We start from the raw sequence: 14791 nt of genomic DNA, 5'->3' as shown, positions 1-14791 counted from the left end.
TCTACTACTACTACTACTACTACTGCTACTACTACTACTACTACTACTACTACTACTACTTCTTCTACTACTACTACTACTACTACTACTACTACTACTACTACTACTACTACTACTACTACTACTACTACTACTATTATTACTACTACTTCTACTACAACTACTGCTACTACTACTACTACTCCTACTACTACTACTACTACTACTACTACTACTACTACTACTACTACTACTACTACTACTACTACTACTACTACTACTACTACTACTACTACTACTACTAATACTGCTACTACTGTTACTACTACTACTACTACTACTACTACTACTACTTCTACTGTTACTACTACTACTACTACTACTACTACTACTACTACTACTACTACTTCTACTACTACTTCTACTACTACTACTACTACTACAACAACAACAACTACTACTACTACTACTACTACTACTACTACTACTACTACTACTACTACTACTACTACTACTACTACTACTACTACTACAACAACAACTACTACTACTACTACTACTACTACTACTACTACTACTACTACTACTACTACTACTACTACTACTACTACTACTACTTCTACTACTTCTACTTCTACTACTGTTACGTACCCCTGCTTTGAGGTAATAGCGTTTTTAATGCTTGATTACTTATAGCTTTCAAATAGCTGTTAATATAGGGGTTCGCTTGTTCCATCCGTTTTGAAATATGACACAAGTCGAAAACAAACGTTCAAACAATAATTTATTCGTGCGAAGACAATAATCGCAAAAAACAACACGTTAGAGAGTGACACAATGTAAGTTATTCCTATCCGCCAGCTTCCCGGTAATTATACTAGGCTAGTGTTTACACGATTTAACACATGTGACGCACAATCAGACAGTTCTGCGTTCATTCAGAATTTATGTAAATAATACAATACAAGTGTTAAAAACGCTTCCAAAAGCAGTGTTCCTTCATGTAAACAATCTTCATATCAATGGATTATTACAATAAAACGTATGTGATTATGACTTAAAGGTATTGACTTCGAAAAATGAATTACTGTCTCTCGACAATAATTACGTCTATTCTAGATCTTGACTTTAGCTCATCTGTCAACTATTTTGACTTATTGTTCAATACTGATGACCAAAATTGGTCAGTGAATAAGATTTTGGGCAGTGACCAAGATTATGGTCATTAATGACCAGAATTCTGGGCACCAGTGACCAAAATTGGTCAGTGACGTGACTGACCTAAAAACTAATGACCAAGAAATTAGAACGATACATGACGTCATTTACCAAATGCCATAACAATGAGACAAAATGGCGCCTTATTTAGAAAAACAATGAAAAATACAAAGTATTCAAATGGATGGCTCACTGCTAGATAAGAGTTCTGGTGATGTTAATATTATATAGACTCAGTTGTGTACATTTGTCAATTGTTTTATATAGTCAAATAATGTCACCAGAATATAATGGACAACTTTAGAGGAAGTCAATTGAACAGGTAAGTGCAACTGTTACTACTACTACTACTACTACTACTAGTAGTAGTAGTAGTTGTAGTAGTACTGCATGCAATGTGTCGATGTCTGAAGTAACACTACAACAGAAATGATGCAAGGTACATTGAAAAATTGACATATATTGCATAGAATCTACTCGAAACGCTTAATGCCGAGCATATAATAAACCATCTTACAGTCCTCAAGACGATTTAATATCAGGCCTTTGTCACATTCTATACAAACATTGTTTATCTGCAACGTACGAAATCACTCCTTTTAGCACTGCATCGTTGTTCTAAACATATGGTTTACTGTAATGCAAGGCCTTCGGCCCAAAATACAATCGTAACACAAAGACATTCAATGTATATAACCTATCATATCATAACTTTGACAATTAAGTAATTCAAGTTATATGTTTCATAATATGGGTACTTATAACGTCATGAAACACTTTTATATTTTGTATCAATCAAAATCTTCTGTTGAGTAGTAAACGCTTCGTGCATATATTTTGCAACAGCAATTACACTCTATCTGTCATATTACGACATCATTGTATAAAACAGATTTAAAGTTATATAATGGTTTCCGATAATGTCCATTTTATATTTAAGTCTTATCTCATCATATAATGGGCACACTAAAATAAAATGGAATTCGTCTTCAATTACATTAACATTGCGTTTTAAAATGAAGTAACAATATTTATATACTATTTTCATATGACGGCCCTTTTCAATTAGTAGTTCGTGGCCTGAACAACGAACATTCGATAACATCCTTTTAAAATATAAGGTAAATCCATGTTTAGGTAGCTCTCGGTATTCACGAGAGTTTTGAAATATTTATAATGTAGTCCTTTTGGTGATATATTGATGAAATCCTGCATCCTTTGGAGAACACGGTCTTTAAGTCTTATTTTATAGAGTTTCATGAAAGCATTGACATTCCCAATTTCACCTGCTATCCAAACAAACCCTAAGCCATTTTCAAACAGACGTTGTTTAACTCCGGTAGCACACGTTGCCGTCATTGTCTAAGTTACGTAGCATCAAGTAACAGTTTTTCGGATAACTTTGGTCATCCATTCGAGTCAGCTTTGTCCAATACTTAGCACAAGGCGATATATATGTTACATTTAATAGATGTCGTCCACATTAACTCAGAGCGAGGGAGTGTACACGCTCTATAGTTTCATTGAAACGGAAACCCCATATCGCTGAGTAGTAGCATACAATTGGGGTCACCATTGCATCAAATAGTTTAAAAGCATCATTCGGTTCTAAACTTATCAAGTAACTTTAAATAGTTAACTGTCAAATTATATTTTTGTTTTATGTGAGAAGAATATATAGTCAGATTGAGTATTTTCGACGTAGAGTCAACTCACCTTCATACACAATAGTGTTAATAAATTTTGACTTATTCCTAAATATACATAATAAACAATTTACACTTAAAATGTTTTATATTGAATCGAAATGTTTTCATTTGGTCTAGTTTACACACAAAAAACATACCAGAATAGCCACTTGAACGTGTTTGTGGAATATTTAGTGTACCGTTCAAGCAAAAAGGTTTCCAAAGAAAAAACTACGTCTGCTTGAAGTAAAAATAATATATAGAGTGTAGATCTTTACCATAAAAATACCTGATATACACAGGACGGACTTTCTGTTGATGTTTTTTTTCAAAAGTCAACAAATTGAACACGTTGGTATTTTTTGATACCATTTATTTGCAATTTATAAGTTTGGAATTATCAACATTAATGTCATGTATCTTTTTGAATTCGTATGGGGATATATCAATATAAGTGTTTCGCCGTTAATTGTTGGTGGAAAAATGTCTTACTTTGAGCAGTACTAAACTCATATTTGTATCATGAATAATTGATGAATTAAAAAATGTCATGACCATTAACGATAGCTGTGATTATTATTCTAACTTGTTTATTTTAGAATGTTTTCAATATATTGTGGACGTTCTGACAATATGAACATAAAAGATATAAACGGTCATGTGGATCCTATAAACCGATAGGATATAAGTTGATGTTTTTTTGGAATACATGATGTATTTAGCTTTCAAGCCAACGATACAAGTCAAAGAACTGTTACACGTATAACGCAATTCGACCAATAAGAACAATAAAGTTTAAAGTAGTAAATGCTTTTTTTTGTAAATACTATTTGTATTAAAAGACTTTAAACGCAAAGTAGGGTTAATATTTAGTTGATGGGTTTTCCAAGTGCCAATGCCATGCTTATTGCAAACAGTGAATAAAGAAAGTGCTTAATTGATTTACGAATGTTTTTCTATGATTGGCAAGTTTTTATTGTCACCAGTTGTATGTATTGTGCAAATACAAGGTTGGCTGTGGCAGTCAGCGGATGTTTTGGTAGAGTATAGAGACTGGTTCTGGAGAGCAAAGACGTGACGAATAATATTACGACGTCCGCAGCGTGGCGCATGGGCGTGGGAGCAGGAAATATGCGAGGTAAATCACATGATAATATGGCCGTGTGGTAGAGATGTTTTGCCACTTTACGTTTAACCGCAAACTTTGAATTGTTTCAAACTATACCACCATTAGTATGATATTTTTGCAATAAAACATTGTTATTCCAGATTACTTTAAAAAAAATGGATATCAAATATTAAATATTTTATACTCAATTAAATATATATTTTTACGTTAAGAAATACGATCACAGGGAACTAAATTTAATGAGAATTTTTGATAAACTTTTTTCATTGTCACTCGGTCTATAAAGTTATCCAATGTTTTCTGAGAAATGAAATCATTGTCCAGATTGGTTTTCTTACAGTAGACGGTTTATCTTTCAGTGGCAGGCGATAAAACACACAACACATTATTGCAACAAACCAAACATCTGTAAGCTTTTGCTCATCCGTCTTGGTCACTACTGTCACGCTAAGAAATGCGAATATCTAAAATACCAAGAGAAAGAGATAGCAAAGCACAGCGCTGCAATATCATACGGGAAGAGGATAGAATTGTTGTTACAGTAATCGATTAGAAGTTGTGTGATTTATCATACATGTATTTGGATATTGAAGTTGTAATGAATACTCTCCACAGAGGCAATTGTACAATAGTTTTCGTTGTTCTTTCACTGTAACATGTATGAATCGCTGAGTCCATGTTGGTAGCATATACGATATATAACAGATACGCAGCGGCACATTTCTGTACTCAAGAATTGCAATGTATGGATCAGACTTTGCCACTTTAGCCTTAATTAAAATGCGTTTAGCTGTTTTTACCATGACCTCAGCCGAACCATTTGATTGTGCTCTAGTGGGTGAACTAGTTTTGCATGTGAAATTCCATTTTTTAGCAAAGTCACGAAATTCTTGTGAAGTGTATTGACGTCCGTTGTCACTGTAGAAAATATCTGGCACACCAAATCTACTGAAATGACCACGAAGTTTCAGTATGACAGTTTGCGAAGTTGCGGTAGGTAGCCAGTCTATCTCAAAATGTCTACTATAGGAGTCAGTTATCAAAAGATAATCTTTCCCATCAAGATGAAATATGTCGCTGTGGACATATTGCCAAGGTCTGGTTGGTGTTTCGTGAGACACCATAGGCTCCTTAACATTGGATGCTCTGTGTTTCATACAGATAGGACAATGCAGTACATAGTCTGTAATTTCCTTTACCATCCCAGGCCAGAAAAATGCATCTTTGGCCCTGCTGACTGTTTTGTCTACACCCATGTGACCAACATGAACTTTTTCTAGTAATTCTGCACGTGACTGTTTAGGAATCAAAATTGTTTGTCCCCGAAATATCAAACCATCACCTGTTGACAGCTCGTCTCTGTGATTGAAAAATTCAATTATAGAATTGTCACAGCCCTGCCTAGTTTCCGGCCAACCTGTTTCTATAGTCTGTTTCAGTGTTTGCATTTGTGAGTCACGACTTGTGTCAACTCTCAACTGTTCCAGTCTGCTGTCTTTAAATGTCAAACATTTTATAACTGTGTGAACATGCAAGTCAAGCCCCTGATATTAATCAAGCGTTTGACTCATTGGCTGTCTAGACAGTAGTACCCTTATGGGAACTTTTTTCCCAGGCACATATCTGACCTCTATGTCGTATTTATGTCCCCCACTATAGTAGTGGGGGACATATTGTTTTTGCCCTGTCTGTTGGTCTGTTGGTCTGTTTTCGCCAACTTTAACATTTTGCAATAACTTTTGCTATATTGAAGATAGCAACTTCATATTTGGCATGCATGTGTATCTCATGAAGCTGCACATTTTGAGTGGTGAAAGGTCGAGGTCAAGGTCATCCTTCAAGGTCAGAGGTCAAATATATGTGGCCAAAATCACTCATTTTATGAATACTTTTGCAATATTGAAGATAGCAACTTGATATTTGGCATGCATGTGTATCTCATGGAGCTGCACATTTTGAGTGGTGCAAGGTCAAGGTCATCCTTCAAGGTCAGAGGTCAAATATATGTGGCCCAAATCGCTTATTTTATGAATACTTTTGCAATATTGAAGATAGCAACTTGATATTTGGCATGCATGTGTATCTCATAGAGCTGCACATTTTGAGTGGTGAAAGGTCAAGGTCATCCTTCACAAGGTCAAGGTCATCCTTCACAAGGTCAGGGTCATCCTTCACAAGGTCAAGGTCATTCTTCAAGGTCAAACATCATATAGGGGGACATTGTGTTTCACAAACACATCTTGTTTTGAAATCATGAGTAACATTCTCTGCAAACGAGGCGGTGCTGGAGACAGAGGTTTTTTCATGAATGCTGCAATTGGTCTATGGTCAGAAAGAACTATGACCTTACGTCCATACACGTACTGATGAAATCGTTGACAACCAAACACAATTGCCAACATCTCTCGTTCAATGTTTGCATACGAGCTCTGTGTAGGGGTCAATGTCTTGCTTGCAAAAGCAATTGGTTTGCCGTCTTGCAAAATGGTGGCACCAACACCATGTTTGCATGCATCGCATTCAAGCGTAACCTGTTTTTTAAAGTACGCAAGTACTGGGCTTTGCGTCACTACGTCCATCATTTTATTGATACGTCAATTTGTGGCTGATCGAATACGAATTCCACGTCTTTCTTGAGTAAAGCACGTAAACTGCTTGTAATGTCAGCCAAATGTGGTGAAAACTTGTGCAGGTAATTCACCATGCCAAGAACTGTTTCTAGTTCTGCCTTTGATTTTGGGTACTGCAAAGACGTAATTGCTTTAACATTTTCACTGTCAACTTTAAGACCAGTGTCTGTAATGACATGACTAAAGAATGGCACTTCTTTTACGTCAATCAGGAGTTTCTCTGGACTGAAACGTACCCCTTTCTCGTGCCCTGTCAAGCAAAGTGAGTAGATTGCTGTCATGCTCAGACTTAGTTCTTCCCCAAATCAAAATGTCGTCAACTACACATGCTACCCCTTTAAGACCTTCAAATGTTTCGTCAATTGTCCTTTGCCAAATGTCTTGACTGCAATTCAGACCAAATGGCATACGTAAGTACCTGTACCGTCCAAACAGTGTACTAAAAGTTGTAAGGTAAGAGGACTTCGTGTCCAACTTAATTGACCAAGATGCATGTGTTACGTCTAATACGCTAAAATGCTTTGCGCCATTTAATTTGCTCGTGACGTCATCAATGGTACGCATTGGATAATGTGGACGTCTTATAGCCGCATTCAGATGTTTTGGGTCAAGACATACCCTCAATTCACCTGTCTTAGGGTTTTCCACCACTACTCAGGAATTTACCCAGTCAGTCGGTTCATGGACCTTGGTAATGATTTGTTCCTTTTCCATACTATCAAGTTTAGTCTGGAGTCGTGTTTTGAGTGCCTCAGGGACTCTCCTAGGCGGATTTACCACAGGAACAGCGTCTGGTTTTAAGTACAACTTGCATGTTCCAGACATAACCCCAGTGCCTTTAAATAGGTCTCCATACTCGGTCAAAACTGTGTCACGGTCGATGTCTTTATTGTCAACTGAGAATGTCAACTGGACAAGTCCAAGGTCTATGCAAGATTGCATACCTAGCAATGGACGTGATTTGCTGTTCACAATGTAGAAATCAGTTTTAATTTCTTTTGATTTGTAACTGCATGTGAGGTTAATTTGACCTAGTATTGGGAGAGTGTTGCCTGTATAGCTTGTAAGAGTGTGAACAGCTGGCTGCAATGGATGAGATATTTTCATGATTTTGTATTGTGCAATAGGTAGTATATTCACTACAGAGCCTGTGTCTATCTTGAAATTTATTGCGGTTTTGAAAGGACCCACCAAACATTCAACTAAAGCTCGATCTGGAAAACTTGTACTCGCCATACCAATATCCGTGTCTTCGCATGTGGAGGTGCACTCACTGTAACAAACATAGTTTACTGATTTACACTGTGAAGCAAAGTTATATGGTTTTTAGCACGCATGGCATGTTTTCCCATATGCGGGACAGTTCCAGTTCGCGTGAAATCGTCAACAGTTGTTACACGATTTGTTGCAATTATGTGGAATGCTTCGGTTATTCTTCTGTAAAGGTCGCCTGGCCATCCCATCATCCTTGGTCTGCGCTCTGCCGGTAGCCCCTTTGTTGCCTCCGGAACCCCCTTTGATGTGCTGTTTCCGCCGCCCCGGTTTTGATATAATTGCGACGTCATTTGATGCGGTCGATTGCATTGATTTTAGTTGGTCTTTGCTGTATTCGTACGATTGCGCAATTTGCAATGTCTTATCTAAAGTAAGGGTTTCGCCTTCGTTAATCAGTTTTTCTCTGATTTTTGAAGAATTCGTACCGAAAACAATACGGTCTCTGATCATCTCATCAGCGTCCTTAAAATTGCATTCCTTTGCGATCAGACGAAGTCTAGTGACGAACTGATCGATTGTGTCGGAGTCCTGCTTTTGACTGTAGAATTTGTAACGGCTGAATATTGAGTTTATTTTCGGCTGAAAATGTGAAGCGAACAATAAGTGTCAAATTTCTTACTTTCTTCTTGACTCAATTGCCAAGTGCTGTGTATGTCCCTGCCTTTTTCTCCAATCCATAACAACAAATAACTCACTTTTTTTCTTCCTCCGACTTCCCCTTTAACAGACCGGTAAATACGAAATTGACATGACGTTGGAACTTCTTCAAGGCTTCTGATGGATTTGGATCATCCCAGTTCATAGTAGGCGGTGAAATTCCAGCAAGCTCCATGCTTTAATATGTCCAGCAATAATTGTCAAAAAATAAATAAATGTATGTTAATTAGCTATAGCCTGTATCTATGTATCTGGATCATGGAACAATTTTTAAGATGCACAAATCACATTGATCTTTGATGGGTTTATGAAAACTGACATTGTACTCAGTAATGAATATTTTCCTACATACATCTCATCAGCGTCCTTAAAATTGCATTCCTTTGCGATCAGACGAAGTCTAGTGACGAACTGATCGATTGTGTCGGAGTCCTGCTTTTGACTGTAGAATTCGTCCCCAACACAGCCAACAAGTCCACCACTATTACTCACTCTGTCCCCAACATCAACAGTCAAAATGTGACATCGGGATACAGTTGGTCCTGATACAACAATTAATGCAACTGCAGAAAGGACACACTCCGAAAATGTCAAAGGTATCAGACAGGGTAGGAAGAGGGTAAGGAACGAAAAAGAATGGAAAAGAAATATAGTTAAAAGGCTAAGAAATGAGGGTAAAAGTTATAAAAACAAACTAGGTCAGTCAAAGAGACAAAGAGAACTCAAATCTGGTTGTGGCTGTAATTGCAGGTTCAAATGCCACGAGAACTTTAACAAGGCCAACCAAGAAGACATCTTTCATTCCTATTGGAATCTTGGTTGTCTAAGTAGGCAAAGGAATTTTATTTTAAAGTTCTCAAACAAAGTACAAAAGGCTCGTGGCATAGAAAAATTGGAATCAAGACGTACATACTCATACAAGATTTTTCTACCAAATATCGGTCTAAGTACAACAAAAAGGGTTTGCAAAATGTTTTTCTTAGACACCCTTGCCTTTTTAAACAGAGTTGTAGTAACATCACATAGTTACTCTGAGGATATAGGTGTAGCGGGGAAAGAGGGAAGAAAATTAGCTGCCCTAATTCAATTGATGCAAAAAAGGTAGCAGACTCATTCATAGTTTCCATGGCTTCGTCAATGATTTGAGAAGCACTTCCCTCTTCAACACCACCATCCAGTCTACCGCTATCAAAACTGTCCCCAACATCACCATCAAGTCCACTGGTATCACTCACTCTGTCACCAACACAACCATCCAGTCCACCACTATTACTCAATCTGTCATCAACACAGCCATCAAGTCCACCACTATCACTCACTCTCAGTCTGTCCCCAACACAGCCAGCAAGTCCACCACTATCACTCACACTGTCCCCAACACAGCCAGCATGTCCACCACTATTACTCACTCTGTCACCAACACAACCATCAAGTCCACCTATATCACTCACTCTGTCCCCAACACAGCCATCAAGTTCACCACTATCACTCACTCTGTCTCCAACACAACCAACAAGTCCACCACTATCACTCACTCTGTCACCAACACAACCATGAAGTCCACCACTATTACTCACTCTGTCCCCAACACAACCATCAAGTCCACCACTTTCACTCTGTCCCCAACACAGCCAGAAAGTCCACCACTATCACTCACTCTGTCACTAACACAACCATCCAGTCCACCACTATCACTCACTTCGTCCCCAACACAGCCAGCAAGTCCACCACTATTACTCACTCTGTCCCCAACATCAGCATCTAGTTTACAAGTATCAACATTCTGACATCAACATCACAATCTAGTATTCTACTATTAGAATCTGATATACTTGACTCAAATACAGTTTTGGTACTTAGATCACTTGTGTCTGAATCTGATACACTGGTCAAATAATCTAATTCTGTTCCTAATTGAAGCACGCTTCTGTTTTTTGTCATAGTTTCATGTGTCATGTTATCTTATATGGTTTTCTGCCTTTCTTGTATTAAAAACAGTCTGCATGCATATTCACCGTCACTCATGTCACTGAAACCTGAAAACTCTGAACTACTTGTGTTTGATTCATTCATAGTTGGAAGACTTTGAATTTCTTGAAAGGCAATATGGGTGACCTCAAAATACTGCGTACAATTTGAAAACAGTTTTGAGCACAGATGCCTTATAAAAAGCATTAAACTGCTAAGGTTACTATGACCTGTTAAGATAGCTTTACTGTCAGGGCAAGGCATACCACACTCACTTCTGCTATGAGAATCAAAGATATAAAACATGTTCCCATATCTTATAATTGCAACTGTGTAACATCCTACAGTAAAGAAACACAATTTGTCAAGTATCATTAGTGCATCTGTGAGACTATAAAAGGGATTTTCAGAGCAAAGCCTGTCAGTCATGCCACAGTAACAACTTAAAACTTTCATATGAATATTATGAATGTCTGTTGGTAATTCTGATATAAGTAAAGATTTTGTAGATCCGGTCTTCTGATACAGTACATTGCCTTCCTACAGAACAAAATCAAGATCTGAAGTTGACCATAGATTTGGGTCCTTCTCCAATGCCAATATCATAGCTGCTAGGCTGTTTGCAGCACATTGTTGGCCAGAACCATAAAAGATAGATAAGCCCTGATGACTAGAGCCTCTGACACATGATGACAGCATTCTAAAAATTAAAACCAAATTCATCTCTTCATAGTTGTATAAAAGGAATGATTTGGATTATTATCAAAAAGTTTTAAACTTGTGTCTTTAAATTATTTTGAAGAGAAGTTTTCCTATATAATGATCTGAAATACTCTTAAATATTTGAGCAAATATAATAACATGAATAAGCAAGACTAAAGTGCTATTCACCAATAATTTAACCCTTTCGATAAAATTTAATGTACAGAATGCCTGGATTATTATCAGGTTTTTTTAAGAATAACTGCCATTTATCCATAATGTATTATTAACAACCAACTATTCATTAAAGGATTAAAGGGGTAAGATGTAAAATATAAAATAAATATCTACAATATATATCCAGATTAGTTTACACCTATTTATTAAAGCTGGATTGCATCAAAAGCCTAAGGCTTATTGAACTGACTCGAGTCCATTTCCTGGGAAGAACCAGTACTTGGTGTCTTTGGGGGAAATCTAAAGAACTCCCACAGTGGGATCAAAATCATGAACTTCGGGTCATTAGATGGACACTACATCCAACACGCCACGGTGACCTCTTATCCAGATTGTTCATTATAATACTTCGTCAAAAGTAATTAAAATCATTTTTCATAAAATATATGGCTAGCCCATTCTCCTACTTTGTATCATTATCAACCTTATTCAAATACCAGCCTGTTAAGCTGTCAATTATCTTTTCTTATATAACTTTCAATGTTGACCTTGCAATTTAAGTGATAAGTTAACAGGCTTCTGGAAGCACACACTCTGTCATATGATGTATATCTTGTAAAACGCTGATTCTATGAGTTTAAAGCAAGATGACTCACACATCTATCAAACTTATTATCTGTCATCCATCATCTAAAAATAAATTGAAAATAAAACATAAAGTAATAGATCTTAACTCTTTTTTCGAAATAAATAAATTGAAGCATGACATTGTATTGCTTTTATTGTAAAGATTACTTGATTGTAATGCTTTAGACAAGTCACATTCTTAATATGTCTTATTCATAATCATTGTCTTAATGATTGAATTAATATTTATTGATTAATGATATATAGAATATAAAAAAAACAAGATACATGTCTTGTGTTGTTTTAAGTAGACAAAAAAAGTCTATTAATGACCCAGGTCATGTTATGCAAAATAATTATTTATCAATATCTTACATTGCAATCTAATTTTTCATTGACGAGCTCTGTGCATACTGTTATCAAATTATCTGTATGTATTTTTGCACAGTGTTGGGTCATGATGATATGTAGCTAACAACATTTCCTGGTCTGAAAATAATTAAAAAGTGCATTACACTGTTTTTTTTTATTTCCACAGCTTGCAATCCAACAACAATGTTTAATTTGCTGACATTTACCATTGGTTATCATTCTCAAATAAGTTTTAAAATCATTATATTTTTTTGTGAAATAACTTAAAATGTTCTCCATGAATGGAGGAAAATAAAAGTCTACCAGTGATTCTAAACAAAATTTCAAAAAAATATCATTTATTATATTTCATATACTTTTTATAGTAAGTAACTTACCTCTAAACAGTTTACTTCTTGACCACTCTTTCAAATGTCGTTTTTCAGAAACAATACAAGGTCGGCCTTCAGAAATGTTAAGAAACAATATTGAGGCCCATATTGAGGGCTTTGAATGATTATCTTTCATATTTTTATAATTTAATACCCTGGACATTTAATAATTCTCTTGTGCAAAGAGTTATTTCTCAATTTCCATTTGGAATCTTGAGTAATTATACCGTGAAGACTTATCGTTTGAAATTGGGCATTATCGTTTAAAGAAATCGGAGGTATTTTGACACAAATTTATAAGACGTTCTATGTTATGTATTTGTATGTGTCAGGGCCTCATGATTACTTCCCCTGATATATTATGACATCATCAAATATATGATGTCATTAAGTATTGATGACATCATATAATTTTTATTTTTTATTGCACATAGATCTCTTTACATTAAGTGAACTCATGGAATTTCATTGCGAAAAAGGTCTAAGTGCAAAAATGTTATCATTTCAATACTGTTTATCATCATAATATGAAAATATTTTGTGTACACATATTATTTCAAAGACAATTACTTTTAAATAAACAGGAAAGGCTAAATTAAGATCTGATCAAATGTTAGGAAATTATAATCACTGAAAATCATTCTGAACTTATGGAATTAATAAGCGCAATCATTCTGAACTTATGGAATTATTAAGCGCGAAAAAGTCGTAAGTGATTTTTTTCTCCTAAAATCGCATTTAAAAAACTTAAAATTCAGAAGAAAGTGTTTTATCAGTTATCTTAATGAACAATATGTTACTTTCTTTTAATAACTTTTAAACAGTTATACAGCATTTCACTTAGAACTTTACTAAACTCCACACTTTTGAATGCGAAAAAGGCTCTAAGTGCTGCTCTGCCCATAGACCTATTTCACACTCAAAAATAAATTAAATTTCACTTAGAGCTTTAGGACAAATTTCAATTATACTTTTTATTTGATTGCCTGGAACTAAGATATTTTAAAACATGATGGGCATGGATGTTGCCATACAAAATATACACAAGTCATTTCATGAAAAAATTTCAGTTAGAGCTGTTTCGCTTTCACCCCTCAAAATGGAAAAATAAAGATAATATTATTTTTAAAATCTGTTTAAAGCAATCATTTGTGCATTCTTAAATTGTACAATTTACAATCAAACCAAGTGCGTGATTGCATTTTGAACATTAGTTTGATTTAACTTACATCCAATATACACACCCATTAAACTTCCAAATACCATCACGTAGTATTCATATTAAGTGACTGCAAAAAAATTAAATTCGTTGTTAACAGTAAGTAAAAAGTTAATAGACTATTATACATTTCTGTTTTTACACAAGAATTACATTTCATTACAAAAAGTAGGAGACTAGCTGCGCGGTCAATGCATACAGTGTCATGAGAATCAGATCGCTTACATCACCACTAGCTCTTGAGACTTTAACATATTATTAGTAAGTAAAGACCTCAGTTAAATGTAAAATGTTAAATAAATGATTTTCATCACAACGTACAGTCAACAGGCAGATTTGTGAATGTGCCAATCGGAGCATGCCTACTTTACCTTAATTTATTGAGTAAATATATGTTTCGGGAGGATTGCATGCAAAATAGAATTGCGCAAGTTTAATACTTTTCAGGAATGCAAACTTATAACAGTTGCTGATGTACACCAAGAACTGTACCCTACATTTGGGTATCGAGTATGCTTTAACCGTATCTTTTCATGAATTTGTTGATCTCATTCGTTTCCAACAATAACTTTGGCACTGTTTCACATTCACAATGTATGAATAAATCCCTAATGGCAATACTTAGGCCTACATGTTTTCAAAAAAGCAAAAAACAATCAACCATTGAAGAAAAAAGCCCCGGAGTTCATCTACAACAATCGATCGAGCATTTATTATGAGACTATCTGTTAATCTTTCCCGGTCGGATTACTTATCGTAGTAGTGATGGAAAAATCCAA

At 35.6% G+C, this 14791-nt stretch overlaps 1 protein-coding gene and 1 long non-coding RNA gene across 2 annotated transcripts in view; both read left to right on the top strand.

Moving 5' to 3' along the window:
* Positions 1 to 8920, top strand: part of LOC127846777 (uncharacterized) — a 141287-nt gene extending 132367 nt beyond the window's left edge. The window contains exons 2-3 of the long non-coding RNA XR_008033663.1: positions 5844 to 5989; positions 6193 to 8920. This is a non-coding gene — a long non-coding RNA (uncharacterized LOC127846777). The remainder of the gene's footprint in view (positions 1 to 5843; positions 5990 to 6192) is intronic.
* A 243-nt stretch (positions 8921 to 9163) lies between these two features.
* Positions 9164 to 10363, top strand: LOC127846696 (uncharacterized). Its single transcript, XM_052378220.1, has 3 exons — positions 9164 to 9195; positions 9327 to 9403; positions 9678 to 10363. Exons 1-3 carry the CDS (start codon positions 9164 to 9166, stop codon positions 10361 to 10363), a joined length of 795 nt encoding a protein of 264 aa, XP_052234180.1.
* The last annotated feature ends 4428 nt before the right edge of the window (positions 10364 to 14791 follow it).

Source organism: Dreissena polymorpha, chromosome 1 (genome assembly GCF_020536995.1).
Source record: "Dreissena polymorpha isolate Duluth1 chromosome 1, UMN_Dpol_1.0, whole genome shotgun sequence".
In the NCBI taxonomy this organism is placed as follows: domain Eukaryota; kingdom Metazoa; phylum Mollusca; class Bivalvia; order Myida; family Dreissenidae; genus Dreissena; species Dreissena polymorpha.
Note: the sequence above shows the minus strand (reverse complement) of the source record. Positions and strands in the feature narration are given on the sequence as shown.